We start from the raw sequence: 27,716 nt of genomic DNA, 5'->3' as shown, positions 1-27,716 counted from the left end.
CCGTAGTGGATAAACCCACTGTGTGTATCCAGCATTTTCTGTTTTTATATCAGATTTCCAGAATCCACAGTACTTTGCTTTTGTTTGTGTTTCATTCACTGCCACTTCTCTTCCAGGAATACCCACCTTGAAGTTCTGCCCTTTTTCTGATGGATTTTCACTAACTTCTTGCAGTTCTGATGAAAGGTCATCTACCTGAAACATTAACTATTTCTCACTCCACAGATGCTGCCTGACGCACAGAGTGTTTCCAGCATTTTCTGTTTATTTCTAATTCTCATTCATGCATGTCTTCCTGCACTATTGTTTTGCAGGTCAAGCATGTAACCACTAGATGGTAGCGACACCCAATGTCCACATACGGAGCAATATTAGATGATTGAGACATCCTCTCATTCAGGGAGAAAGCAGCTGAATCTCAAGCTGTCACCCATGCTGCAGTTAAGATAACTTGCATTTATACAGCACAGGGGTATGAGGAGAAGCGATATTAGGAGTGACCAAAAACTTGAAGTTTAGGGAGAGAATTCCAGAGCGTGGGACCCAGGCAGCTGAAGGCCTGACTGCTAATGGCAGGGCGAAAGGCAGGTGGAAGGCATAAGAAGCTGGAGTGAGAGTCTGGGTAGAGAGTTGTAGGGCCAGAGGAAGTTAGATATGGGGAAGGCGAGGCCATTAAGGGAAAGCGGTGGTGCTGGCTGCAAGTCAGGGGACATATGCTTTGCATTATGTTGGGGAAAGCTAACGACAGCACCCCCTTTTTCATTTTCCCAGTGTCCTGGCCAACATTTATACCTCAACCGACACACTATTGGGTCATCGCATTGCTGTTTGTGGGATCTTGTTGTGCACAAATTGGCTGCCGCGTTTCCCTACATTACAACAGTGACTACACTTCAAAAGTACTTCCTTGGCTATAAAGTGCTTTAGAATATCCTGAGGATATGCAAGGCAGTTTTTAAAAACACAATTTGTTTTTGCACAGCAATATCCCGCGCAGAGGTCAATGGCCAGTTGGTCTATTTTTGATGATGTTGGTTGAGCGAGAGATTTTGGGCAGGACCAGCGAGAACTCCCTGCTCCTCTTCGAATAGGGAGAGAGGATCTTCAAAATCCACGTGAGCACCAGACAGGGGCCTCTGTTAAGAGTCTCATCCGAAGAATGGCTCTTCCACCAGTGCAGCACCCCCTCTACTAGAGTGTCAGCCTGGACTATATGCCCAAGTCTTGGAGGGAGTTGAAAGGAGGAGATTGCTGACTGCAAGCTGAGATTGAACCAGTTTGGCTCGTTAGCAAAGCACACAGAAGATGCTGTTGGTCAGCGAATGTTTAGAAACTCATCAATTTTATTTTACATTTTTTAACAGTCAATTATTTGTTTAATAAGATTCTGCCCCCTCCGCTCCCACGGTCAAGCAAATTGGCTCTTTTATATCTTGACGATGGTGATCTCTTCGACAAACATGTCCGTCACACCAACTGACTGCTCCATGCTCTCTTCCGATTGATAGTTCCCATTGTCTATGAGCCTATGAGCGGAGTCTTCTGGGGTTTCTGTACTCTGATTGGTCAGTTCATTTGCGGCCGCAGGGGGAGGGGCCTTGTCTGGCGGGTCAGCCATCTGTGGAGCTGCATCAGCGTCTCCCTCTTTCTCGTCGGTGATGACCAGGTTGCGGAGTCTTCGCTGGCGGGGACTGTAGTTTTCTACTCGCCCGTGGATGTCCATGTGTCGCCTGAGGTGAGCCTGCATTGGAGCAAAACACGTCGGTACTGAGCAGAGCGCCAACTGCAACTTGTATTTATATAGTGCCTTTAACGTAGTAAAACATCCCAAGCTGGTTCACAGGAGTGTTATCAAACAAAACTTGACACAGCCACACACGGTAGGGTGACATTTTCTAAACCGAATCTGGGGAGAGAGGGTGGGAGCACAGCAAAGTAGCCAGGATGGAAAATGTAGGTTGCAAGACAAAAGTTATTTTGATGCAAACTGAATCTGTAAAAAGCAGCACCAGAAATCTGCCTGATTGCAGCATCTGCCGGCTGCAATCACCGACCGGCTCCTCCCTCTCCTCCCAGCACGACACTCACCTACACAATCCGAGGTCACTTAGCATGCTCCGATCCGGCTCCCGGGCCATCCACACAGCCCGGCTCCAGCCACTGCTCATTCGTCCGGTTATCAGCGACCCCCGTTACTTGGACATTTTGGCTCTGGGGCCGATTTCTCTTCAACTGAATTTCGCAGGACTCTCCAGGGATTCTTGGAGGGGGGTGGAGCGTGCGTACTGCAGAGCGCAATCTCTGCATAAATTAAAGTCCCTTTGCGTCCCCCCCCCCCTTCCCTGATTGAAAACAGGAAATTGACAACCCTCCCACCAATCAGAACCCACCCCGCCCACTTTACTGACCTGTCACAGGGCAGCTCGGGGTCACATGGCTTCTGATTTGAACCCGCTCGTCTTCGGGGACGAGTTTCCTGAACCGGGGACTTGCCCGGGAATACAGACCCTCATCTGGGGATTGTCCCCGGAAAACAGGAACGTATGGTCATCCTAACATAAGGAGATATTTGGACGGGTAATGTAGGTTTTAAGGATCGCCTTAAAGGCAGAAAGGTTTAGGGAGAGAATTCAGAGCTTAGGGACTAGGCAGCTGAAGACACGGGCACCAATGCTGAGACGAAGGAAATCGGGGTGAACAAGAGGCCAGAATTGGAGGCGCAGAGATCTCGGGCGGGGTGGTGGAGGGATTTGAACAAAAGGTTGCGAACGATGGGTGGCCAGGGCGAGGGATGAATCTGTGGCCAGGGAACGGCGTTTGTGGTGGGGACCGGAGACAATGGCTTCAGTCTTCTCAACAAGGAAATCCCAGAACCAGTGATAAAAACCAGAAGAGTTCAGACAAATGGACTCAACTGAAATGACCCTCTTTTCTCGGTGATGCTGCCTGTACTCCTGTGTGGCTCTTGCATTTTCTATTTTTGATTTCAGAGCAGACATTCTCCTGTGGCATTCCCTACGGGTGGTCTGGGATCTGCAATACTTTTAATGGCCTGTCCTTTTAAGGTCACTGCTCAGCTACTCCCCGTTGGGAAGGTCCCGAGGTCAAATGTGGGCTCACTACATAGAATGTACAGCACAGAAACATACCAACTGGTCCATGCTGGTGTTTGTGCTCCACGGGAGCCTCCTCCCACCCCTTTTCATCCCACCCGATCAACATATCCTTCTATTTGTTTCTCCCTAATGTGCTTATCGAGCTTCCCTTTAAATGCATCTAAGCTATTCGCCTCAACCACTCCTTGTGGCAACTCATTATTATTGCTGTTGGTGGCTTCCTTTGATTGGTGGTGTTTGGCTCCTCCCCTCATTACCTCAACAACCTCGCCAGGTTATTTTAACATTGGGAGAAACCAGCAGGATTATTTGAACGACACTGGATTTTACAAAACACATGAAATTCCTACATCAGTAGACGGAGGGTCTCACCTGTCGAGTGAATTTATAGCCACATTCACTGCACTCGAATTTCCGCACCCCTTTGTGCCTCCCGACATGAACACGCAACTGATCAATGGCTGGAACGAAGAAAAAGAACATTTATTAGATAAACGGAGCAACAACGCTGACCCACCCACTGCGTTTCTCTCTTTCCGCATTAAGATCAACCTTCCCACCATCTCTCTCCACGTTCCGCAAACTGTCTCCCCTCCTTTCCTGAATGGGTTGACTCTGGCTGGTACAGGCAACCCTTCTGTACCTCAGCCATTTTTGGAAGCGAGAGGCTATTCTTTGCCTTCCGGACTCGATATCGAGTTCAACAACTTCAGATCATAACCTCGGCCCCCATTACATTTTTATATATTTTTTATCCACACCTTTGTTTTGGTCCGTCCTCTCCCCCCCCCCCCCCCTTTTTTTCCTCTCTCCCACGTGGCAGCTGTCTCTCACTCTGCCAGCGCATTTCACACCTCATCGAGAGCCGTCTTTTGTCTCTTTACGAGTCCTATCACCATCTCATCTGGTTTTGAATACCTCTTAATGTCTCTTCACTTCTCTTTGTTCTTTCATCCCCATTTCCCAGCCTCCAAACTGGCCTTTTAATCAGTTTCATTTCCTGTGTTTTTTCAGTCCTGACGAAGGGTTTCGGCCTGAAACATTGACTCTGTTTCTCTCTCCACGGATGTTGCCTGGCCTGCTGAGTTTTTCCAGCATTTTCTGTTGTTATTTCGGATTTCCAGCATCCGCAGTATTTTGCTATCGTCCTGAGTGAGAGGCTGTTCAGTTACAGGGTGGCCAGGGAGGGGCTTCCATAGCTGATCCCCAGTAGTGTCCTCATACAACATCCACACCAGCAGGTTCCAGCAAGAATCACTGGGGCAGCCACCAGGAGCTCTAGCCCTGCTGCTGCTCTCCTTCCCCTTCTATCCCTAACCCATGGCCACTGACACCAAGTGCAGGGCACCAAAGGCTGACACTCTGTAGAGACATGTTTCAGCAGAATTAGTAAAGAGGGGAATTCAACAAGGTGGCGGAACCACAGGGAGGAAAAGGTAGGAAAACAACTAGACGCCCAGTTTTGCAAATTTAACCTTAGTGTGGCAGTATTAATGCCAGCCAGTCTGTGTTCCCACTCATGGAGTAAGTCATCAGGGCAAGACTAGAGCTTATTAGGAAAGGATGGTGGAAGGAAAACAGTGTCTTCACGTGCTACGCACCAGACATTACCTTTAAAGGTCTTGCTACAGATGTTGCAGTAGTGCGGCCGCCCCTCCTGGTGCTTGCTGGCCATGTGACGATGGAGGGGACCCCTCTCTGTAAACCTCTGGCTGCAGATCTCACAGCTGAATGGCCGCTCACCCGTGTGAGTCCTGTTGTGTTTGTCCAGACTCGCTGGTGCAAAGATCAGACGTGGCGTTACGAAACCCGAATCTTAGTAAGTTACAGAACGCGGCTGAAGATGTAATGTTATTTCATGCTTCGCCCCCACCAGCAGCCCTTCCACCCCCAACGTTACCCACTGTTCCTTGGCCAAGTGTTTCCTACTTCACCCGGGCTTCCATTGATGCTGCTCTGTACCTGGACAATCAGATCAAACCCCTCGAGCTTCTCTTCTCTCTTTTGGCAAAACCCTCACCTTCTGACAACCGCCTGACAAGATTAGTAAATTCCCCCCTCCATCCTGCCGCACCATAATTAAGCTGCTAATTTATTTTCTCCTCCGTTCTCAGGATGTGGGCATCGTTGGCAAGGCTGGCAATTATTGCCCATTCCTAGTTGCCCCGAGAAGGTGGTGGTGGGGCTTCACCTTGAACCACTGTATGTAGCAGTTTGAGCCACTTCAGAGGGCAGTCAAGAGTCAACTACGTTGGTGTGGGACTGGAGTCACGTATAGGCCCAGACCGGGTAAGGACGGCAATTTTCCTTCCCAAAAAGGACATTAGTGAACCCGTTGGGTTTTTAAGGACATTCCGACAGCTTCATGGTCACTTTTACTGATCCCGGCTAATGTAGGTTATTTTACTACGGAGGGCATCATAGCCCAGCCTAATCTGCATCAGCAGTGGGTCACTGTATAACTATTGGGAGCAGAAGCCCTGGCTGATGTTCCTCCTCCCTCAATCCAGGAGCATTAGTCAACTGCAGCACCCCAAGGCTAGGCTGAGACACCATCCAACTGAGCACAGGCCTGGGACCGGCTGGTCTGTATGGCCTTAGTGCAGCACCGGGTGATATATGTGCCAATTGAACCATCACAGGAAGCACTTTGTGCGGGTTCCTCCGTTAGAGAGGGAACTGTAAACACTCAGGGAACAGGAGCTGCGCGCAAGTCCGAGCCAAGCTCCCCCTGACCCATGGAGGCAGATGCTCACCTTGGATCCTGAAAGTTTTCCCACACAAATGGCACTGGAATGGTTTCTCGCCCGTGTGTGTCCGCCGATGGACGTTCAGATTCCCCTTCTGAGTGAACCCACGGTCGCAGAATTCACAAATATATGGCCGCTCGTTCCTACAACAGCGGGGTGCAAAAACAAAGTGAATGTCACTTCCTTTCCTCCCATTACATTTCAATACCATTTTCTCTCCAATCTGAACCAACATCACTAAAGCAGATTATCTGATCATCATCACATTGCTGTTTGTGGGAGCTTGCTGTGTGCAAATTGGCTGCTGCGTTTCCTACAATACAACAGTGACTACACTTCAATAAGTACTTCATTGGCTGTAAAGCACTTTGGAACATCCTGAGCTTGTGAAAAGCGCTATTAAAATGCAAGTTTTTTTTTAAGGTATATTGTGCCCAACACCAAATAAGTATCGCAAGGCTTGTTACTGGCGAGATACACTATCTAAATAGTTACTGTACGCAGTCTGGGGTCCTGGACACTCATCCATCTCTCAAATATCTGTTGCAGTACTTAGTCACATAGCAGCAAACACGGAGATATACACAAGCTGTACAACAGCATAGGGAAGGGCAGGGAATGGGAGAAGCCTAGGAGAAGGCAAGGGGGGAATGATCCTCTGTTTGGGAAGATGAAATGAAGGAGCAGTGCACTTCAATTCCACCACTGACAATTCATAGAATGATACAGCACAGAAGGTGGCCATTCGGCCCATCGCGTCGGTGCCAGCTCTTTAAAAGAGCGATCCAATTTCCCCATAGCCCAGCAAATTTTACCTTTGCAGGTATTTATCCAACTCCCTTTTGAAAGTTACTATTGAATCTGCTTCCACCGCCCTTTCAGGCAGCGCATTCCGGATCACATCAACTCGCTGCGTAAAAAGATTTCTCCTCATCTCCCTTCTGGTTCTTTTGCCAATTATCTTAAATCATCATGTTACATATTGCAATATATAAACTATTTTTAATTACATTTTTTTAAACTACATTCTGTCAATTCTGCAGTAACTGTCAGAATTTAATGATTGCGATGTCATGTCAGCGATAGTGTCCCTGACACTGCCCTTCACCATGGCACCAATTGGCCAAACAGGAACTGAAAATAACAGTCCCTGGAAATTCCCAAATATCATTTAATAAAAAAGGAATACTGTTGAAAATATCTAATTGAGGAGCTGAGACATGGCCTGAACCTGCTGACCAGTGGGTTTTGGTGCTTGCTTCTTCTTATCCATTATTCTCCGTCACATGCAGCAGAGGTCCCAACAATGTGGGTGCAGCGGAGCAGACAGCATGTGCTTCCCAGGCCGTGTGTGCGAAATTGATAGGCTCAGTCAGCTACCCGATCTGGGGGTGAGTGAGTGAGTGAGTTGATGGGAGAACAAGTGGGCGGGGGAAGTGAACAAGCGGTCAGGCAAGCGAGCGGGCAGGCGGGTGAGCAGGCGAGCGAACGAACATTGTGGGCGGGCCGGGTGAGTGAACGAGTTAGTGGGCGGCCGGGTGAGTTGGCAGCTGAGCGGGCGAGTGGGTGGGCGAGCGAATTAGGTGTACACTGGTGCATCTTTTGATTTAAAAACACAATTCAATTCCGTCACAACTTGCCTAAGCCTATTTGATGAACACCCAGCAACCAATATCAATTCAGTGTAAGAAAGCTTGCAATGGGAAAAGGCCATTCTGTCCATCAAACTCTCTCCTGCCACAATCCATCCACAACTAATCCAATCCTGGACATCCCCAGCCCCATCTAAGATCTCTGTACTCTCTTCATAACTGCCACATGAATCTCTATAACCCTCATCCTCCTTCTCGCAGCTATTGATTGTAAAGGAATCAAATGATCTAGAATTAATGAAGTAATTTTTTCCGGTAGTTTATTCTGGGCGACAGTTCAGATTGAACCTACAGTTAAAGGCAAATCATTCATTTCGACATATGTAGATTACAGAACTCGATTTCCCCCCATTCCATTTTAACTGTTGCCAAAACAAAGAGCTGTGCTAACCTCACCTACAAACACCCTCCCCTTTTGTTACTGCCTCAATACATAAAGGAGAATGTTTGCGTTTGTACTGTACCTGTGCTTGGATTTTATATGCATCTGCAGGCCATGGCGAGTGGAAGCCCTGTGACCGCACTCCTCGCACACAAAGAGCTTCTCCCCCTGGTGTTTGGACAACTCGTGCAGGTGCAGGTCGTTGCGGGAGAGGAAACATTTGGAGCAAGCAGAACACTACAAACAAGAGACACGCTACATGTTAATGGTTTTCTAATCCATCTTTTTGCCTTGTCGCTTGTCCTGGAAGCTGGTGACTCTCACTGGGTTACGGTTTCAGACACCGAGCAGGAGGCGGTGACTCTCGGTTACGGTTTCAGACACCGAGCGGGAGGCGGTGACTCTCGGTTACGGTTTCAGACACCGAGCAGGAGACGGTGACTCTCAGGGTTACGGTTTCAGACACCGAGCGGGAGGCGGTGACTCTCAGGGTTACGGTTTCAGACACTGAGCAGGAGACGGTGACTCTCACTAGGTTACGGTTTCAGACACCGAGCGGGAGGCGGTGACTCTCGGTTACGGTTTCAGACACCGAGCAGGAGACGGTGACTCTCAGGGTTATGGTTTCAGACACCGAGCAGGAGACGGTGACTCTCACTGGGTTATGGTTTCAGACACCGAGCGGGAGACGGTGACTCTCACTGGGTTACGGTTTTAGACACCGAGCGGGAGACGGTGACTCTCAGGGTTATGGTTTCAGACACCGAGCAGGCGACAGTGACTCTCAGGGTTACGGTTTCAGACACCGAGCGGGAGACGGTGACTCTCACTGGGTTATGGTTTCAGACACCGAGCGGGAGACGGTGACTCTCGGTTACGGTTTTAGACACCGAGCAGGAGACGGTGACTCTCAGGGTTATGGTTTCAGACACCGAGCAGGCGACAGTGACTCTCAGGGTTACGGTTTCAGACACCGAGCGGGAGACGGTGACTCTCAGGGTTATGGTTTCAGACACCGAGCGGGAGACGGTGACTCTCACTGGGTTACGGTTTCAGACACCGAGCGGGAGACGGTGACTCTCGGTTACAGTTTCAGACACCGAGCGGGAGACGGTGACTCTCAGGGTTACGGTTTCAGACACCGAGCAGGAGACGGTGACTCTCACTGGGTTACGGTTTCAGACACCGAGCAGGAGACGGTGACTCTCACTGGGTTACGGTTTCAGACACCGAGCGGGAGACGGTGACTCTCACTGGGTTATGGTTTCAGACACCGAGCGGGAGACGGTGACTCTCACTGGGTTACGGTTTCAGACACCGAGCGGGAGACGGTGACTCTCACTGGGTTACGGTTTCAGACACCGAGCGGGAGACGGTGACTCTCACTGGGTTACGGTTTCAGACACCGAGCGGGAGACGGTGACTCTCAGGGTTACGGTTTCAGACACTGACTCTCACTGGGTTACGGTTTCAGACACCGAGCGGGAGACGGTGACTCTCAGGGTTACGGTTTCAGACACCGAGCGGGAGACGGTGACTCTCAGGGTTACGGTTTCAGACACCGAGCAGGAGACGGTGACTCTCACTGGGTTACGGTTTCAGACACCGAGCAGGAGACGGTGACTCTCACTGGGTTACGGTTTCAGACACCGAGCGGGAGACGGTGACTCTCGGTTACGGTTTCAGACACCGAGCGGGAGACACTGACTCTCACTGGGTTACGGTTTCAGACACCGAGCAGGAGACGGTGACTCTCACTGGGTTACGGTTTCAGACACCGAGCGGGAGACGGTGACTCACTGGGTTACGGTTTCAGACACTGACTCTCACTGGGTTACGGTTTCAGACACCGAGCAGGAGACGGTGACTCACGCTGGGTATCTATGGGATGTAGCGGTTACAGGTTTGGCTACATATCCATCACTGGACTCCTGTCTGTAGGGTTTTCAGATGGGAGCATATTATATTACGACTTGCGTTAGTTACTCACCGGGTGGGGTTTTGGGGCTCCATGCGATTTGATCATGTGAGTCTGCAGGTCTTTCTTCTGCATGAACTGCTGAGGACATGAGGGGCACTGAAAGGATTAAAACAGAGAATCAACAGAATTGGGAAGGGGCGAGCGGGAACAAAAGCACAATTTCTGCAGGTAAGACAATGCGAGGTCAGTGCTCTCTCTGTGCTTGTTGCTGTTCGATGACACATTGATATTTGCGGCACAGCGAGTTTTGTTGGCATTAAAGCAGATGCTTTTACCACATCTGGCACCTCAGATATACACACTGTACACCTCCTGTACGTATGGTGTACTGCTCATGGATTACACCTACATCGATTGTCTGCACTTATTCAACATTTTACCCCATTATTTTTTGGACTTTGCATCATCTTTCAGTATGCCAAAACCTTTATAAAACTATGGTTAGGCCCCAGCTGGAGTATTATGGCCAATTCTGGGAACCACACTTTAGGAAGGATGTCCAGACCTTGGAGAGGGTGCAGAGGAGATTTACTAGAATGGTACCAGAGATGAGGGACTTCAGTTACGTGGAGAAACTGGAGAAGCCGGGTTTGTTCTCCTTAGAGCAGAGATAGTCAACAGGAGATTTGATAGAGATGTTCAAAATCTTGAAGGGTTTTGATAGAGTAAATCAGGGGAAACTGTTTCCAGTGGCAGAAGGGTCGGTAACCAGAGGACACAGATTTAAGGTGATTGACAAAAGAATCAGAGGCGATATGAGAAAACATTTTTTTACGCAGCGAGTTATGATGATCTGGAATGCACTGTCTGAAAGGGCGGTGGAAGCAGATTCAATAATAATTTTCAAAAGGGAATTGGATAAATTCTTGAAAAGTAAAAATTGCAGGGCTGTGGGGAAAGAGCGGGGGGCGTGAGACTAACTGGATCGCTCTTTCAAAGAGCCGGCACAGGCACGATGGGCTGAATGGTCTCCGCCTGTGTTCTATAATTCAATTTCCCATTTTCTCGCCTCCTTCATTCTCAGGGTGTTGGCTTTTGCTGCTCTCTGGTTCAACAGGCACCAGCCACACCTTCTTACTGAGCCTTGACACCCAGTTCACAGTCAATGCCTCCACAAAGAACGCTGGATAGCCACTAGCAATGGGAGCCCCAGCTCATTTCCATCCCACCCCTCCCTAGCCCATGGGTGCGGAGGCCAATTGTAGCTACAAAATGCTAACCCCAGCTGAGATCAGTTTACTCAGTGCAAATCGGACAGTGCCACCGGACCTACCTTGAAGGGCATCTCGCCGGTGTGAGATACCAGGTGGTTCCTCAGCTCGATCCGTCCTTTAAACGTCTCGTTACACTCAGGACAAGTGTAAATCTGTGGAAAAAAAGCATTTAAAACTACGGTCAGAATTACACCAGTCTTCAGAGGGAAGCGGCTTAGTAGGACAAAAGGCCGATTCTCATTGTGCTGACAACATGCATTTATTTGCAGCACCTCTTAACAGAATAAAATGCCCCCTCTTCACACAGGACAGCATGGACATCAAGCAACAGTGAAGAGTTGGGAGAGATGATGGGAGGTACAGTCCAAAGCACCAGGTTTTGAGGAGCTTTTTGAAGGTGGGAGGACAGTAGCAATGCAAGAGGGGCTCGGGGAGAAAGTTCCGAGAGAGAGAGGCCCAGGCAGTGATGACTCCACTACTGATGGACGAGCAGGGAGGTACTACACAGGCTGGAGCAGGGAGGTACTACACAGGCTGGAGCAGGGAGGTACTACACAGGCTGGAGCAGGGAGGTACTACACAGGCTGCCACCGTCTGAAGACTTGAGAATGAGCTGGGATGTAGGGCTGGAGGAGGGAGAGACAAGGTCATAAATAGCTTTATGGAAAAAAAAAGGCTTGCATTTATTTACAGTAGCACCTTTTACAACCTCAGAACGTCCCAAAGCACTTTTTAAGCTAAAGTAGTACTTTTTGAAGTGTAGTCACTGTTGTAATGTAGCAAACAAGGATAAGGATTTTGAAATCAGTACGTATGGGGAAAGAGGGCTAGTGGTGTCAGTGACGACAGAACAAATGAGCAAGCTGATTTCCTAGGCACACTAAGATATCACAGCTATTACGGCCCAGCCAAGACCTGCTGCACAGACACATACAATGGTGCCTCAGCGGCCATTTTTTAAAGTTTAAGCAGGCGTCAGCCGTGGCTCAGTGGGTAGCAATCTCGCCTCCGAGTAAGAACATCGTGGGTTCAACCCCCACTCCAGAGACTGGAGCTCAGAATCTAGGCTTACACTCCAGTGCTGCACTGGTTTTTCAAATCAAACTTTAAACCAAGGTCCCGTCTGCCCTCTCAGGTGGACATAAAAGATCCCAAGAGCAGGGGATATCTCCCCGGTGTCCAGGCCAATATTTATTCCTCAACCAACGATCATCTGGTCACTATCTCATTCCTGTTTCTGGGATCTTGCTGTGCTGAAATTGGCTGCCACATTTCTTATATTACAACAGTGACTACACTTCAAAAAGTACTTCATTGTAAAGCGTTTTGGGACGTCCTGAGATTGTAAAAGGCACTCTATAAATGCAAGCTTTCTTTTTCTTAAATCCTGTTCCCATTAATTTGCCCGTATCTCAAGTAACAATCAGAAATTGTGCTTTAGGCACTATATGTAGAGGGAAAACTAAAAGATGTAAAGTGATTAAACCAGGTGAGAGAAATAGGAAACAAGTGAGGAAAACATTAGAGCCGCAGGACAGGCTCGGGTGTGTGGCCCAAATAAACGTTCTTTATACAAACCCACGGAGATAAGGAATAAACTGAATGAACTGCAGGCGCAAATTCAAACCGGAGGGCATGACATGGTAGCCATTACTGAGACGGTCAGGACTGGGAACTAAATATACCAGGTTATAAGGTCTATGGGAAAGATAGGGAAAATGGCAGAGGGGGAGGAGTAGCCTTCATGATTAAGGATGAAATCACTTCAATGACAAGAGAAGATATAACGAGAGGTAAGCAGGCAGTGGAGACTTTATGGGTACAATTAAGAAATAGGAAAAGATTTAAGACTGTAATGGGAGTTGTGTATAGGCCCCCTGGTAGCAGCTGTGAAATGCTAGATTGTATAAATGCAGAGATTAGACAAGCATGTAGCAAAAGCAGAGTGGTTTTAATGGGGGATTTTAACTTTCATATAGATTGGGAAAAGCAGACTAACACCTGTCAGATAGGTAGTGAATTTCTTGAGCGTGTCCAGATAGTTTTCTACAACATTATGTCCTAGAGGCAACAACGGGGCATGCCATATTAAATTTAGTAATGAGTAATAAGCCAGATTTAGTTAACAGCCTAACTGTGCGTGAACATTTATCCAATAGCGATCATAACATGATTGAGTTGAACGTAGCGTTTGAAAGGGAGAAACGCGAAACAGCTACTGGGATTCTAGATTTGGGTACAGCCGACTTCAAAGGGATGAGACAGAGACTGTCCACAGTAAACTGGGCAAATCTGTTAATGGGTAAAACGACAGAAGATCAGTGGGAGATGTTCAAAAAAGAATTTAAGGTGATACAGAACTAGTTTATACTCTACTTGCCGAAAAAACCAGCCATGGACGACTAAAGCGGTAAGGGACAGCATCAAACTAAAAGAAAAAGCATACAAAAATGCAAAAAATAGCACAGATCCTGGTGAATGGGAAAGATACAAAGAACAGCAAAGGGTCACAAAACAGACAGTAAGAGCTACAAAAGGGAGTATGAAAATCAACATTTTTTTTACAATTATATCAAGAAAAAGAGGGTAGTCAGGAGCAATGTTAGCCCCTCAAAAACTGAAAGTGGTGATATGATCAATGATAATAAGGAAATGGCGGACATGTTGAATAATTACTTTGCATTAGTATTTACAATAGAGGAAGAGGATAGCATGCGAGAAATCCCAAGGAAACTAATACTGAATCAGGGACAGGGACTCAATAAAATTAATGCAAGTAAAATAACAGTAATGAAGAAAATAATGGCACTAAAGAGTGATAAATCCCCAGGACCAGATGGTTCCCATCCCAGGGTTTTAAAGGAAGTAGCTGAGCACATTGCAGATGCCCTAACTATAATCTTCCAAAGTTCTCTCGATTCAGGAACCGTTCCTTTAGATTGGAAAATTGCACCTGTCACTCCACTATTTAAAAATGGTGAGGGGGAAACCAGGGAATTGAATTAGCCAATCTGCTGTCGGGAAATTGCTAGAGTCTATAATTAAGGATAGGGTAACTGAAGACCTTAAACATTTTCAGTTGATCAGAGAGAGCCAGCATGGATTTGTGAAAGGTAGGTCATGCCTGACAAACATGATTTAAATTTTTTGAGGCGGTGACTAAAGTAATGGACAGGGGAATGTCTTTGCATGTTATTTATATGGACTTCCAGAAGGCATTTGATAAAGTCCCACATAAGGGATTGTTAATTAAGGTAGAAGCCCACGGAATTGAGAGCAAATTATTGACCTGGTTAGGAAATTGGCTGAGTGACAGGAGACAGGCAGTAGGGATAATGGGTAGGTACTCAAGTTGGCAGGTGGTGACTAGTGGTGTCCTGCAGGGATCTGTGCTGGGGCCTCAACTATTCACAGTATTTATTAACGACTTAGTTGATGGCATCGAAAGTCATATATCCAAATTTGCCAATGACACAAAGATAGGCGGCATTATAGGCAGTGTAGATGAAAGCACAAAATTACAAAGGGATATCGATAGATTAAGTGAATGGGCAAAACTGTAGCAAATGGATTTCAATGTAGACAAATGTGAGGTCATCCACTTTGGACCAAAAAAGGATAGAACAGGGTACTTTCTAAATGGCGGACGGCTAAAAACAGTGGAGGTCCAAAGATCCTGGGGGTCCAAGTACATAGATCATTAAAATGTCATGAACAGGTACAGAAAATAATCAAAAAGTCTAATGGGTTGCTGGCCTTTATATCTAGAGGGCTAGAATACAAGGGGGTAGAAGTTATGCTGCAACTATACAAACCCCTGGTTAGACCACACCTGGAGTCCTGTGAGCAGTTCTGGGCACCACACCTTAGGAAGGATAACACCTTGGAGGGAGTGCAGCGTAGATTTACCAGAATGATACCCAGTCTCCAAGGGTTAAGTTACGAGAGATTACACAAATTAGGATTGTATTCCCTGGAATTTAGAAGGTTAAGGTGTGATCTGATCAAAGTTTTCAAGATATTAAGGGGAAACAGATAGGGTAGATAGAGAGAAACTATTTTTGCTGGTTGGGGATTCTAGGACTAGGGGGCATAATCTGAAAATTAGAGCCAGACCTTTCAGGAGTGAAATTAGGAAACACTTCTACACACAAAGGGTGGTAGAAGTTTGGAACGCTCTTCTGCAAATGGCAATGCTAGATCAATTGTTAATTTTAAATCTGAGATTGATAGCTTTCTGTTAACCAAAGCTATTAAGGGATATGGGCCAAAGGCGGGTATATGGAGTTAGGTCGCAGATCAGCCATGATCTCACTGAATGGCAGAGCAGGCTCGAGGGGCTGAATCCTGTTCCTATAATAATAACAGATCTGTGTGTTCTGATTTAGGATTCATCCACCATTGAGGCAACAGCACTAAGTACAGCACTTTCCAGGCCCACATAATTCAAGCAAACTAGCAAAACAGGAAATAGAAGCAGAACTTCAAGGTGAAATTGGTGCCAGGAATAGGTTAATGTTGAAACTTGCCAGCACTGACACCCTTAATTTGATTAACACAAGTTCACCCAAAAAAAACACAAATTTTTAAAAAAGGTGTTTAGAAAGCTAGTTTCCGTACCACGCCCGTCCTGGTCATGCAGTTCCTGGCCTCGTGTTTAAGCAGGTTTTCTTTCCTGAAGTAACACTTTCCACACTTGCTGCATTTAAACGGTTTCTCTCCCGTGTGTCTCCTGAAGGCAAAACAATCACGTTAGGAACACGTTCGTTTGTACAAGCTTTACCTCGACATTAAATAAAGGATGTCTCAGCATCAGAGGCACAAACAGAAAATGCACAAGCAGGTTAGTCAGCAACTTAAAGACAGATTAATGTTTTGGGTGTTCCAATAAAAGCTCTCCCTCCGAACCATTAACTTTTTTTCCTCTTTCATTTGCCAACTGATCTGCTCCGTATTTCCAGCAAGTTCTGTTTTTATTTTAGATATTCAGCATTTATGGAGGGGGGGGGGGGGGGGGGGTTGGGGGGAAGAGGGGAAAGGGAGGAACAGTTTAAGAACTATGTGCAGTTCTGGTCACATTTAAGCCCAGGAAATAGTGTAGAGAACCGCGAGACTGATTCCCAGCATCAGAGGTCCGAGTTGTGAGGAAAGATACTTGAGCTCTTCAGTTGAGATCGAGAAGTAGATAAGATAGTAAACAAGGCAGAAAAGATTGATCCAGAATTATACTTCAAACTAAACCGCGAGAGTAGGACGAGTGGACACAGGTTTAAACTGGTGAAAGGCAAACTTGGGACTGACAACATGAAGTTCTTCACACACAGCAATCAACACATGAAATAGACTGGAGGCAAAACCTTGGAAGAATTTAAGGAACAGTTGGGAGGTGGGAGGGGGGAGATTTTAGGGTCTTTCTGGGTGGATTAGCTAAGATGGGTCAAACAACCTACCATTGCCATATATACTTGAAGGAGAAAAAATTGCAGGGATATGGGAAAGAGCGGGGCTAACTGGATTGCTCTTCGAAAGAGCCGACCCTGACTCGATGGGCCGAATGGCCTCCTTCCGTGCTGTACTATTCTATTCTATTTTTTTATTTTTTATTCATTCATGGGATGTGGGTGTCGCTGGCAAGGCCAGCATTTATTGCCCATCCCAAGTTGCCCTCGAGAAGGTGGTGGTGAGCTGCCTTCTTGAACCGCTCTAGTCCGTGTGGTGAAGGTACTCCCACAGTGCTGTTAGGGAGGGAGTTCCAGGACTTTGACCCAGCCACCATGAAGTAACGGCGATATATGTCCAAGTCCGATTGGTGTGTGAATTTTGGGGGGGGGGGGAAACTTGGAGGTGGTGGTGTTCCCATGCACCGGCTGCCCTTGTCCTTCTGGTTGGTGGAGGTCACGGGTTTGGGAGGTGCTACTGGAGAAGTGATGGTCGTGTGATCGTCTTGGGAACAGAGGGAACTGTGAAATAATCGGGGTTCATTCTCAAGTCAGAAATATGTGACAAAATAAATCAGTTCATGAGTGAGTATAGCAATGTATTGCACTGCTTGCCCCACTGGATGCTGTGTTTATACAACAGGCAGATAGAATTTGAACTTTCATTAAGTGATTAAAGGAGAAATGTTACTAACAACAGCAAGCAGAAACAGCTTTTAAATTTAAAGTACTTTCCCCAGAAAACCTTCCTTAGAGCAGAAAAGGTTAAGAGGAAATTTGTTAGAGGTGTTCAAAATCTTGAAGGGTTTTGTAGAGTGAATAAGGAGAAACTGTTTCTAGTGGTAACCAGAGGACACAGATTTAAGGTGATTGGCAAAAGAACCAGAGGCGACACGAGGGGGAAATAAATTTACGCAGCGAGTTATGATGATCGGGAATGCGCTGCCTGAAAGGGCGGTGGAGGCAGATTCAATAGTAACTTTCAAAATGGAATTGGATAAATACTTGAAAAGGAAAGATTTGCAGGACTATGGGGAAAAAAGAGGGAGTGGGACTAATTGGAGAGCGATTTCAAAGAGCTGGCACAGGCATGATGGGCCGAATGGCCTCCTTCTGAGCTCTTATGATTCTACAAAGTTACAGAATGTTTTGTTCCTAAAGGCAAACTGCAGACTCAGCAGGAAACCGCCGTGTTGGGACTTCTGTGAGATGCCGTTTCGATGAGCTCTGAATGACAAAACCTGTGTGTACTGGGATCAGCGTCCAGTCACAGGGGGGATGATGAACGAGTCTAATAGATGGACCTGTGGGATACATCATCCGAGTGAGCGGGTCCAAGAGGCTGTCGGTGACCACATATTCTTTTGCATATTTTCTCAGACCCTGCAAAACACTTTAGATTTAAACTACTCCCTCCCCCCTCCCACAATTATCATATTTTCATTTGAACTGCTATTGATTTTTATTCACCATGAATATGAAGAGAGGGTGTTGCAAGTCCAGGGGGTACAAGAAGCGCAGAGGCTGTTTAAATGTTCTCTGCTGTGGACGTCTTGAAACTCCCCTGAACAGTGTTGAGGTGTCAAAACTCACGAGCTGCCCTTGCCCCAAATATCACTACTTTCAGGAGTAAATCACAAGATTTGGTACAAATATTCTACTAAGAAAATTGGAATATTGGCCAGAGTATGGAAAAAAAAATGCAGTTTTGCCACTTAATTCCTGGGAGGTGGTGGGAGGGGGGAGATCAAGGTGCAGTAACCCCAGTTCTACTGGTACCGCACAATTTGACCAATTTTAAATATATAACAAACTTCCTGGTGATTAAGTGCAGATTGCTGCTCAAACCAAACAGGACTGATTACCCCCCCCCCCCCCAAACTGTTAATCAGTCAGGATGTCCCCCGTACCAGTTGTATGGAGTGCCCTGGCCAACATTCCCCCCAGACACAAACAGAACAAAAAGTGTTCCCACCACCACAGTATTCATTTTATTTTAATGGATACTTGGGGGGGGGGGGGGGGGGGGGGGATTTCAGGCCAGCAATCTCATCCTTGATGCTGATAAATCACTCACCCTTTGCTCTCATGAATAATGAAGTCAGTGTGATGAGGTGACTGGCTGCAATTGCTGCTGGGTTTCCATCATTCTCCACATCACACTGACAGGACACAACAACATCTCCATTGACTTCAGCAATTAAACGGTGTATCTGGAAGCACCGGGTTTACCTGTTGTGAACTTTGAGGTAATACTTGCTGAGAAACTTCTTATGACAAGTCAGACACTCTACGGGTTCGCTCTGTCGGTTTGCCGGGTCTGAGGCCTTGAGCTTCTGTCTATCCAGCCCCGGTGTGGCGTCGCCCAGCATGCCAGCCTTTCTCCGTTTCTTACAAATGTGCCTGGATGGAATGTAGTCATGATCCGTTTCGCCTCGGTCGTTCATATCTTCCTCATCCTCTTCCTCCTCCACTTTGATGATGCCCATGTCCAATGCAGGGTTGCTGTTCCCATTGGTGCTCCCGTGACTGTTCTCCTCACTGCTGTCTCCTGGGTCACCTTCCTTGGCTTTCTCAGCTTGTTTGGAACTTTGGCTTCCGTGGGACGTCAAGGATTCTCTAGACCTTTTCTGAATAGCAATGGATCTTATTTTATCTTTTTGTTTCTCAGTCAGCAAGTTGAGTTTTTGTTTCTGGGTGTGTCTGTTGCTCCTTCTGCCAAGATGTCTGAACTCATACTTTGTGATTTGTCTCTCGAGAGCTCCAACTTCTCCTGCCTGTGTTACAGTGTCTGTTGGTACCTTCGCAGGTCCATCTTCAGCTGCTGGTTGGCTGCACAGGGTTCCCTTACTCCTTCTTGCATTGTCTACGAATTTCTGCTGGTAATGTCGACAAGCCTGAATAGCGTCAGGGATTGAAAGTTCCTCCGCTGCGCTCAGCACCTTGGAGACATTAGTTTGGGTCAACTGAAGCTCACCGGTGTATATAAAGTCAAACAGAAGGCCCAAGACACTAGTGCAACCATCAGGAAGGTTGACTTCAGCGGATGTGCCAGCTCCATAGATATTGTGGAAGAAATTACTACAACACGCCAGGATACTGCGGTGCGCATTTAAACAATGGCCGCCCAGGTTCAGAGTAACATCACAAAATTTACCATCTTCCCGTTGTTTGTTCAAAGCGTGAAGAATTTTCTTGCTGTGTTCGGAAAAATGATCTTCCATATCTAAAAAACATTAACGGAGGCATTATTCCGCAACAAGTAATCTGCTTAACACTGTCCCATCAAACACTCCCAGGGCAGGTACAGCACGGGTTAGATACAGACTAAAGCTCCCCCTACACTGTCCCATCCAACACTCCCAGGGCAGATACAGCAGGGGTTAGATACAGAGTAAAGCTCCCTCTACACTGTCCCATCAAACACTCCCAGGGCAGATACAGCATGGGTTAGATACAGAGTAAAGCTCCCTCTACACTGTCCCATCAAACACTCCCAGGGCAGGTACAGCAGGGGTTAGATACAGAGTAAAGCTCCCTCTACACTGTCCCATCAAACACTCCCAGGGCAGATACAGCATGGGTTAGATACAGAGTAAAGCTCCCTCTACACTGTCCCATCAAACACTCCCAGGGCAGGTACAGCAGGGGTTAGATACAGAGTAAAGCTCCCTCTACACTGTCCCATCAAACACTCCCAGGGCAGATACAGCATGGGTTAGATACAGAGTAAAGCTCCCTCTACACTGTCCCATCAAACACTCCCAGGACAGGTACAGCACGAGTTCGATACAGAGTAAAGCTCCCTCTACACTGTCCCATCAGTACGTCATGGCTCTAGGCTCAGAACCACAGCCATAATGCCACAGCATGTCCTTTAAGCCATTTCCTAGTCCACCCATCCTGTGCCCACTTTAAGTAAGTGAGAGATTTTACTGTTTTCTATTTCTAACATGGTTAAATTACAGTGGTAGTTCATTTCAGCAATGTCATAATGCCCATCTTCAGTTTCAAACAGGAAAAATTCCTTTTACTGTGTTTTTTTTAAAAAGACGAGATATTATACACCAAAGGATACCGATAAACACAAAAGTAAGGATTTCAATTAATTGCAGATAAATGTAATTCTTTGTCCCACAATCATTGAATCATTTGATCAGTGACACGCCCTAAACAAGAACAGACAACCCTGTGCACAAAGCTACTTTACACCAATTACCACACTGTACAACTGAGGGCAATATAGCAATAGACTTCCAAAATTCAGAAGCTGAACGTTAAGCTCCAGATAACTGGAGAACAGTTTATGATTAGCTCAGAACTCAGTAATTGGGAAAGGGTAGGAGTGAATGGGAATGACTTTGGTCCATTGGGTTCTATACAATGGGTTTGGTCCATTGGGACTATATGCAATTGGAGTGAATGGAAAAGGGTTTAGTCCATTGGGATTCTGCGTTGTGGGAGTGAATGGGAAGAGGTCTGATCCAATGAGATTCTCTGCTTGGATCAGCTATGAACTTAAATGGAGCTGACTATAACAAACGCAGCTTTCCTCGGCACTGCCTTTGGTTTTACTCCCTTGGTGTCTGCTGTGGCTCAGTGGGTAGCACCCTTACCTTTGAGTCAGAAGGTTGTGGGTTCAAGTCCGCTGAAACTCCAGTGCAGTACTGTCGGATGTGCCGTCTTTCTGAGGCCCCATCTGCCCTCTCGGGTGGGCGTAAAAGATCCCGCGAAGAGCAGGGGGGATTTCTCCCTGGCCAATATTTATCCCTCAACCACAATAAAACAGATTATCTGATCATGATCACATTGCTGTTTGTGGGACCTTGCTGTGCGCAAGTTAGCTGCCATGTTTCCTACATTACAACAGAGACAACACTTCAAAAGTACTTCATTGGCTGTAAAGTGCTTTGGGACGTCCTGAGGTCTTGAAAGGTGCTATATAAATGCAAGTCTTTCTTTCTTGAGAACTCCATAATGCATTGTTAGTTGCACTCAAACCAGTAGCACTGGTTACTGCAGTTATGCACAAGACATAATTTATAACAGTTTCTTTTAGTCTCATCTCTACAGATTCCAATGTGCCACACCAAGTACTTAGCTGCTAAAATCCCAAGAGTCTAGATTCCCCGCTCTCCCACACATTGCTGCGTGATATCATGACTCAGCAGTCCATGAACTGTAATTACTGATAGTGACGCAATGAATTCAGGATTAAAAACACCATAGGTTATTACAGGATTCAATTCTGTCTGTTCAAAGTTTCTGTGGGTGTACATGCATATTTTCCCACACAGGGTTTAACTTTAAAAACAAAATGGGTTGACAAAGTATAACATACTGATCTAGCAACTGCACAAAATTCAGGTGCTAAGAGTTATTCCTACCACTTGCATTTCTCTATCTATAAAAAAATGTGGTGTACAGATACACAAAATCTAGAGAGCAAAAATGTTAAAATCATCACCAAAACAACAAGGAGTAGTCAGGAGAATTTAGGATCTGGAATGCCCGACCAGAAGCAGTGCTGGAAGCAGAATCCATTATAGCTTTTAAAAGGGCAGTGGCTAATTATTTGAAAAAGAAAAATATTTGAATGGGACTAGGTGGATAGCTCTTTCAGAGAGGCAGCACAGGCCCAATAGACCTCTCTGGGGCTGTAAAATTCTAGAATGTTATAATCTTTTTAAATATGACAAAGAAAACGGGTATCGACCAGGAGCCTAAAACTTACGAGTAATTACTTCTGTCCTCAACAGCTTATAATTAAATTTCCAGGATTTGCCTATTTAGCACAGTGGACATAAAGGAACAGGTCAGAATCGTACGCTAGAACCAGAACTATTTTTAAGTATCTCTCGAGGCTTGCTCTTGCTTATATTTCCATACAGCACCCTGTTCCATCAAAACATCTCTAAGTGCTTCACGCATCAAATTACTTTGCAGACTACAGCGAGTGTTACGTAGGCAAATGTGGTGCCCGTTCTGTGCCAGCAATATCCAATGAATAACCAGTTAGTCTTGTTTTTGGTGGTGTTGGTTGAGGGAGGAACATTGGCCAGAGCACTTGGAGAACTCCAAGCCCCCCTTCAAACAGTACTTGGACTGTAAAAAGGTCTGGGTGCTGGGAATTGAGCCAAGGGGGAAGATGAGTGATCCCTCCCAAGCTGTGTCAATGCTACTACGAAACTAGCCCACCATGTGCCCATGTGTAATCCCCCTCCCAATGACTGATACCAGAATGGATGAAGAGAGGGAGTCAAACCGACATCCTTCTGATTCCTGGGGTTATCACTACTTCACTGCCAGAGAGTTCTTACTCAATAACATTTTGTATGGCAACTTTAAACCTGAACTGCAGCTCTAATATAAGCAAACCACAACCCTTCTTTCCTGTTCCTCCACTAACGGTGCTAACTCGTGCTTCAGTACAATTCCAGCTGACTTCCAGTACCTCGTCCAATTGCCAATTCTTAATGTGTGACCCTAGACAGGAAGTGTCCGGCGGCTATTTTGCTATGGGAGTTGTCACAACCGAGCCCAGTCCAATTCTCACCCGACATCCACAAACTTCATTAGCCGAGGCATAGAATATAAGAGCAGGGAGGTTATGATGGAGCTGTACAAAACGTTAGTTAGGTCACAGCTGGAATACTGTGTGCAGTTCTGGTCGCCACACTATAGAAAGGTTGCATTGGAGAGGGTGCAGAGGAGATTCACCAGGATGTTACCTGGGCTGGAGCGCTTCAGCTATGAAGAGAGACTGGACAGGCTGGGGTTGTTTTCCTTAGAGCAGAGAAGGCAGAAGGGGTACCTGATTGAGGTGTACAAAATTATGAGGAGCATAGATAGAAAGGAATTTTTCCCCTTAGTAGAGGGGTCAATAACCAGGGGGCATAGTTTCAAGATAAGGGGCAGGAGGTTTAGAGGGGATTTGAGGAAAAACTTTTTCACCCAGAGGGTGGTTGGAATCTAGAACTCACTGCCTGAAAGGGTGGTAGAGGCAGGAACCCTCACAACATTCAGGAAGCATTTAGACGAGCACTTGAAACGCCATAGCATACAATGCTACGGACCAAGTGCTGGAAAATGGGATTAGAATAGACAGGGCTTGATGGCTGGCGTGGACACGATGGGCCGAAGGGCCTCTTTCTGTGCTGTATGACTCGATAAACATGGGCTTTCCAGCAGCAGTTATCACCAGCGGGAATTGCTGACTGATTTTCCCACTCCCTAGCACAGAGCCCAATTCTAGCATCCTTACTGCATGCTGGCTGCGATCTGCTGACTCATCACAGTCAAGGGGCTCGATCCTGGCAGCTTTTGGTCTGTATAGTGCATCAATGTTGTTTTTACCAACTGATTTGAGAGACTAGCTCCACAACCATTTTTAGCCAGAATTAATATCACTGGTATTTTTTCTTTTGTCTTGCATTAAACTACAACATTTATATAGTCTTTAATGTAGAAAACCTCCTAAAGTGCTTCACAGAAAAGGAAGAACAAAATATATAAAGGATCAGACTCTGAGCTGAGGAGGGAGAGTTAGGAGAGGTGATCAAATGGTTTTTAATGGAGAGAGAAGAGAAGAAGCAAAAAGGTTTAGGGATGGAGTTCCAGAGAGCAGGACAAATGTGGCTGGGCAGAATCACAGAAACCCCACAGTGCAGATAGAGGCCATTTCGGCCCATCGAGCCTGCACTGACACATATCCCACCCGATCCCCGTAACCCCTACACCAACACATGTCCCACCCGATCCCTGTAACCCCACGTATTTAATCCCCCTAACACTAAGGGTCAATTTATCATAGCCAATCAACCTAACCCGCACATCTTTGGACTGTGGGAGGAAACCGGAGCACCCGGAGAAAACCCACGCAAACACAGGGAAAATGTGCAAACTCCACACAGACAGTCGCCCGAGGCCGGATTCGAACCCGGGTCTCTGGTGCTGTGAGGCAACAGTGCTAACCACTATGCCACCGTGCTGCCCTGAAGTACACCGTGAAGTACAAAAGGAGAACATAAGGGCTCAGGAGGAGATACAAGGGTGAATAAGACTGCAGGGATAGGGCGTGGCAAGGCCCTGGAGAGATTTGAAGATGAGGGCAAAGATTTTAATTTCAATGTATTGGGGGACACAAAGCCAGTGTAGTTGATCAAGGGCAGGAGAGGTGGGGAAATAGGATACAGGCATCTGAGAATAACCAACAATATGACTGCACTGGAGTTCGATATCACAGAGGATTCGGCAACCTTCCCCTTTAAGTAACCTACAGAATAAACTATTATACTGTCTCAATTTAGCTACACGGATAGAAAATCAGGGCATTGTGGGGTGAAGACATGTATACATGAATTACAATTTGGCTCTGTGTAATTCACTTGTTATTCAGGCACACATACTTTACATCCTGTGCCACTTTACATCCTGTGCCACTTAGTACTTGTTTTTTCCGTAACTCACCAAGTCCCACTGTTTTAAAAAAAAGGCCTATTTAGGCCAAAATAATTTTAATCAGAAATCTGTACAAAACATGTCAGTGAGCAGTTAGGACGCTCAGCATAGCACAACATGTATACAGTCAGTGACAGACCCTTTTGAAGAAAGGGGGGGGGGGGTGTTAAAGACCCATTTCCCTCCATTACTGAATAAACCTTCCCAAAGCAGCAGAGGTTACAAGCAGGAGGGCTGCTGACTGATGGTAAAAAGGATGCATTTATCTTTTAGACGATGCATTTTAGGCTTTCTTACCTGGAGGCAACTGTTTCCTGACTGCCACAGGAGATGAATGTGATGTGAATGATGTTCTCAGATTTAAGTCTTCAGTAAAATTGCTTTAAACCTTCTAAGCAGCTGTCAAGAGAAACTTTGAAACTGAGCATGCGCGGCGTACGGTCCGCCGCACACTGCGCATGTGCCAGAGCGCCGCGCCGGGAGTTGTAGTCCTCTGACCGCTGCTAGGGCGGGTTCGCCCTCCTCCTCCACCGTCTGACTCCCGCTTCCTCTGTACGTTCCCCTGCCTCCTTCCAAGGTTTCCCCGCCTCCGGCTAGCTGCCTGCCTTTCGCGCTTTCTCCACCGGTCTGCTGAAGCGCGGCCTCCGGCGGTCACGGTGCGCGGCAGCATCTCAAAATGGCGGCCGAGATTTGCACGCTGGTCACGTGCCGTCTCCCCGAGACTCTCGGCCGCCATCTTGATTCAGTTTGTAACCATGGAGACGATGGACATGGGCCAGGTTATCACAACTTTACCAAGGAAGTGCTAATCTCTTCTTTTGGTGTGCAAATGCAGCGCACTGATGCTTCTCCATCAGAAATTCAACACAATACTTGGATGCGTTAGCAATGGGTTTGCCTCTAGGTAACCATTTTTGTGGCTCCATGCAATAGTCAGCTGGTTAAATTGGGGAGTGAAAACCGGAATTGACTGGGGCTCAACTCACACCAAACTGGGGTTTACACACCAAAGCAATATTACTAGGCTTCTGAGCAGTAATATGGCAATTCAGAAAAGTCCTTATTTCTCCCCATGAAGATGATCATCTCACACAATGAAAGAGCTAACAAGCCCACGGCTCTTCAATCAACTACTAGAGAGAGATGGTCTTCCTCAATACCCTTTAGAGCCACCATAATTATGCTAACACATAAAGGTAAAAAAACCATCTCGCTCCTCAATATTCTCCCCAGACATTGCAAACCCAGCACTTTATGTGAATTAGCAAACATTATTCTCCAGTACAGTAAAGGAAGAAATAATTTGCATTTATACGGCACCTTTACAGCCGCAGGACATCCCAAAGTGCTTTTCAGCCAATGAAGTACTTTTAAAGTGTACTCATTGTTGTAATGTGCAGCCAATTTGTGCACACCAAGGTCCCACAAACAGCAATGTGATAATAACCAGATAATCTTTTTTGGTGATGTTGGTTAATGGATAAATATTGGCCAGGACACCAGGGAGAACGCCACAGTGCCATGGGATCATTTACGTCCACTCGAGAGAGCAGATGGGGCCTTTGTTTAATGTCTCATCCAAAAGGCAGCACTTCCTCAATACTGCATTGGTGTGGGAACGGTAGCATAGTGGTAATGTCACTGGGCTAGTAATATAGAGGCCTGGGCTAATGATCTGGATCGATGCGAGTTCAAATCCCATCATGTCATTGGCAAATTTAGATATTCTACTCTGTATTCCAATATCCAGGTCATTTTTATATATATATCAAATCAAAAAAAAGCAGTGGCCCCAGCACTGACCCTTGGGGAACACCACTGTCTACCATCCTCCAGTCTGAAAAACAGCCATTTACCACAACTCGCTGTTTTCTGTCCTTAAGCCAATTCCTTATCCAAGCTGCCACTGATCCACCTATTCTATGAGCCTCAATTTTGTTAACCAGCCTTCTATGTGGTACTTTGTCAAACGCCTTCCGAAAATCCATGTAGACAACATCCCTTGCATTCCCTTCATCAATCCTCCCTGTTACTTTATCAAAAAATTCAATTAGATTAGTCAAACATGATCTGCCTTTTACAAAACCGTGTTGGCTCTCCTTAATTAGCTTAAACCTCTCCAAGTGTCCGTTAATTTTTTCCTTGATTATTGTTTCTAAAACTTTACCCACCACTGATGTTAAACTGACCGGCCTGTAGTTACTAGGATTGTCCTTACACCCTTTCTTGCCTGCCTTTTCTGCGACCTGGAGGAGTCCGTGTTCCATGTATACACTGAATGTGAGAGGTTGCAGCCCCTCTTTCATTATTTGAAGGGGCTACTCCTCAATTTTTGGCTGCACTTCAATCCCACGCTCCTGATCTTTGGTCACCCGGTGTGGAGGAGAGCGGGCAGATCGGAGGACCTCCTCGTAGGACTGCTCCTGGGCCTGGCCAAAAAGGCCATTAACTGGTCCAGGCAGCGGGCGGTCAAGGGGGCGTTTGGCCCGATTGCCTGCCTCTCTTCTACGGCCATGTTCGTGCCCGGGTGGCCCTGGAGATGGAGCATGCGGTGTCCGCCGGCACACTGGAGGCCTTCCGCGACCGGTGGGCGCCGCAGAGACTGGAGTGCACCATCACCATGGCCAATCAAATTTTAATTTAATTTGTTACCGTTTATTTAAAGTTTTATTAATTCACAGACTAATTGGTTAATCACCCAACAAAAAGAGTACACCCTTTCT

General features: G+C 46.5%; 1 protein-coding gene across 3 annotated transcripts; it reads right to left on the bottom strand.

Moving 5' to 3' along the window:
- Nucleotides 1–1,325: 1,325 nt before the first annotated feature.
- Nucleotides 1,326–25,708, bottom strand: zbtb48 (zinc finger and BTB domain containing 48). Of its 3 annotated transcripts, XM_085967228.1 has the most exons (11): nt 25,291–25,703; nt 21,150–21,303; nt 18,766–19,759; nt 15,716–15,827; nt 11,155–11,247; nt 9,891–9,977; nt 7,983–8,137; nt 5,873–6,009; nt 4,728–4,892; nt 3,489–3,577; nt 1,326–1,741 (listed from the first exon to the last, which is right to left on the bottom strand). In XM_085967228.1, the coding sequence occupies exons 3-11, from the start codon at nt 19,755–19,757 to the stop codon at nt 1,427–1,429; spliced, it is 2,145 nt and encodes a 714-aa protein (XP_085823354.1). In that variant the 5' UTR covers nt 19,758–19,759; nt 21,150–21,303; nt 25,291–25,703; the 3' UTR covers nt 1,326–1,426. The 3 variants fall into 3 exon arrangements, with proteins under 3 accessions (XP_085823354.1, XP_085823353.1, XP_085823355.1); XM_085967227.1 differs by lacking the exon at nt 21,150–21,303 and having other exon boundaries at nt 25,291–25,702; XM_085967229.1 differs by lacking the exons at nt 4,728–4,892; nt 21,150–21,303 and having other exon boundaries at nt 25,291–25,708.
- Nucleotides 25,709–27,716: the final 2,008 nt, after the last annotated feature.

The sequence above is a fragment of the Somniosus microcephalus genome, chromosome 25 (assembly GCF_052327205.1).
Source record: "Somniosus microcephalus isolate GS21.2 chromosome 25, FLI_Smic_1.0, whole genome shotgun sequence".
NCBI lineage: Eukaryota > Metazoa > Chordata > Chondrichthyes > Squaliformes > Somniosidae > Somniosus > Somniosus microcephalus.
This window is presented reverse-complemented; position numbering and strand designations above follow the sequence as displayed.

Coding starts and splice junctions, on each gene's coding strand:
- zbtb48 (XM_085967228.1), bottom strand. CDS start 19,757: ATGGAAGATCATTTTTCCGAACACAGCAAGAAAATTCTTCACGCTTTG. Junction 11,248..15,715: donor GCATGACCAGGACGGGCGTG/GTACGGAAACTA, acceptor TTTTTTCCACAG/ATTTACACTTGTCCTGAGTG. Junction 9,978..11,154: donor CCGGCGAGATGCCCTTCAAG/GTAGGTCCGGTG, acceptor TAATCCTTTCAG/TGCCCCTCATGTCCTCAGCA.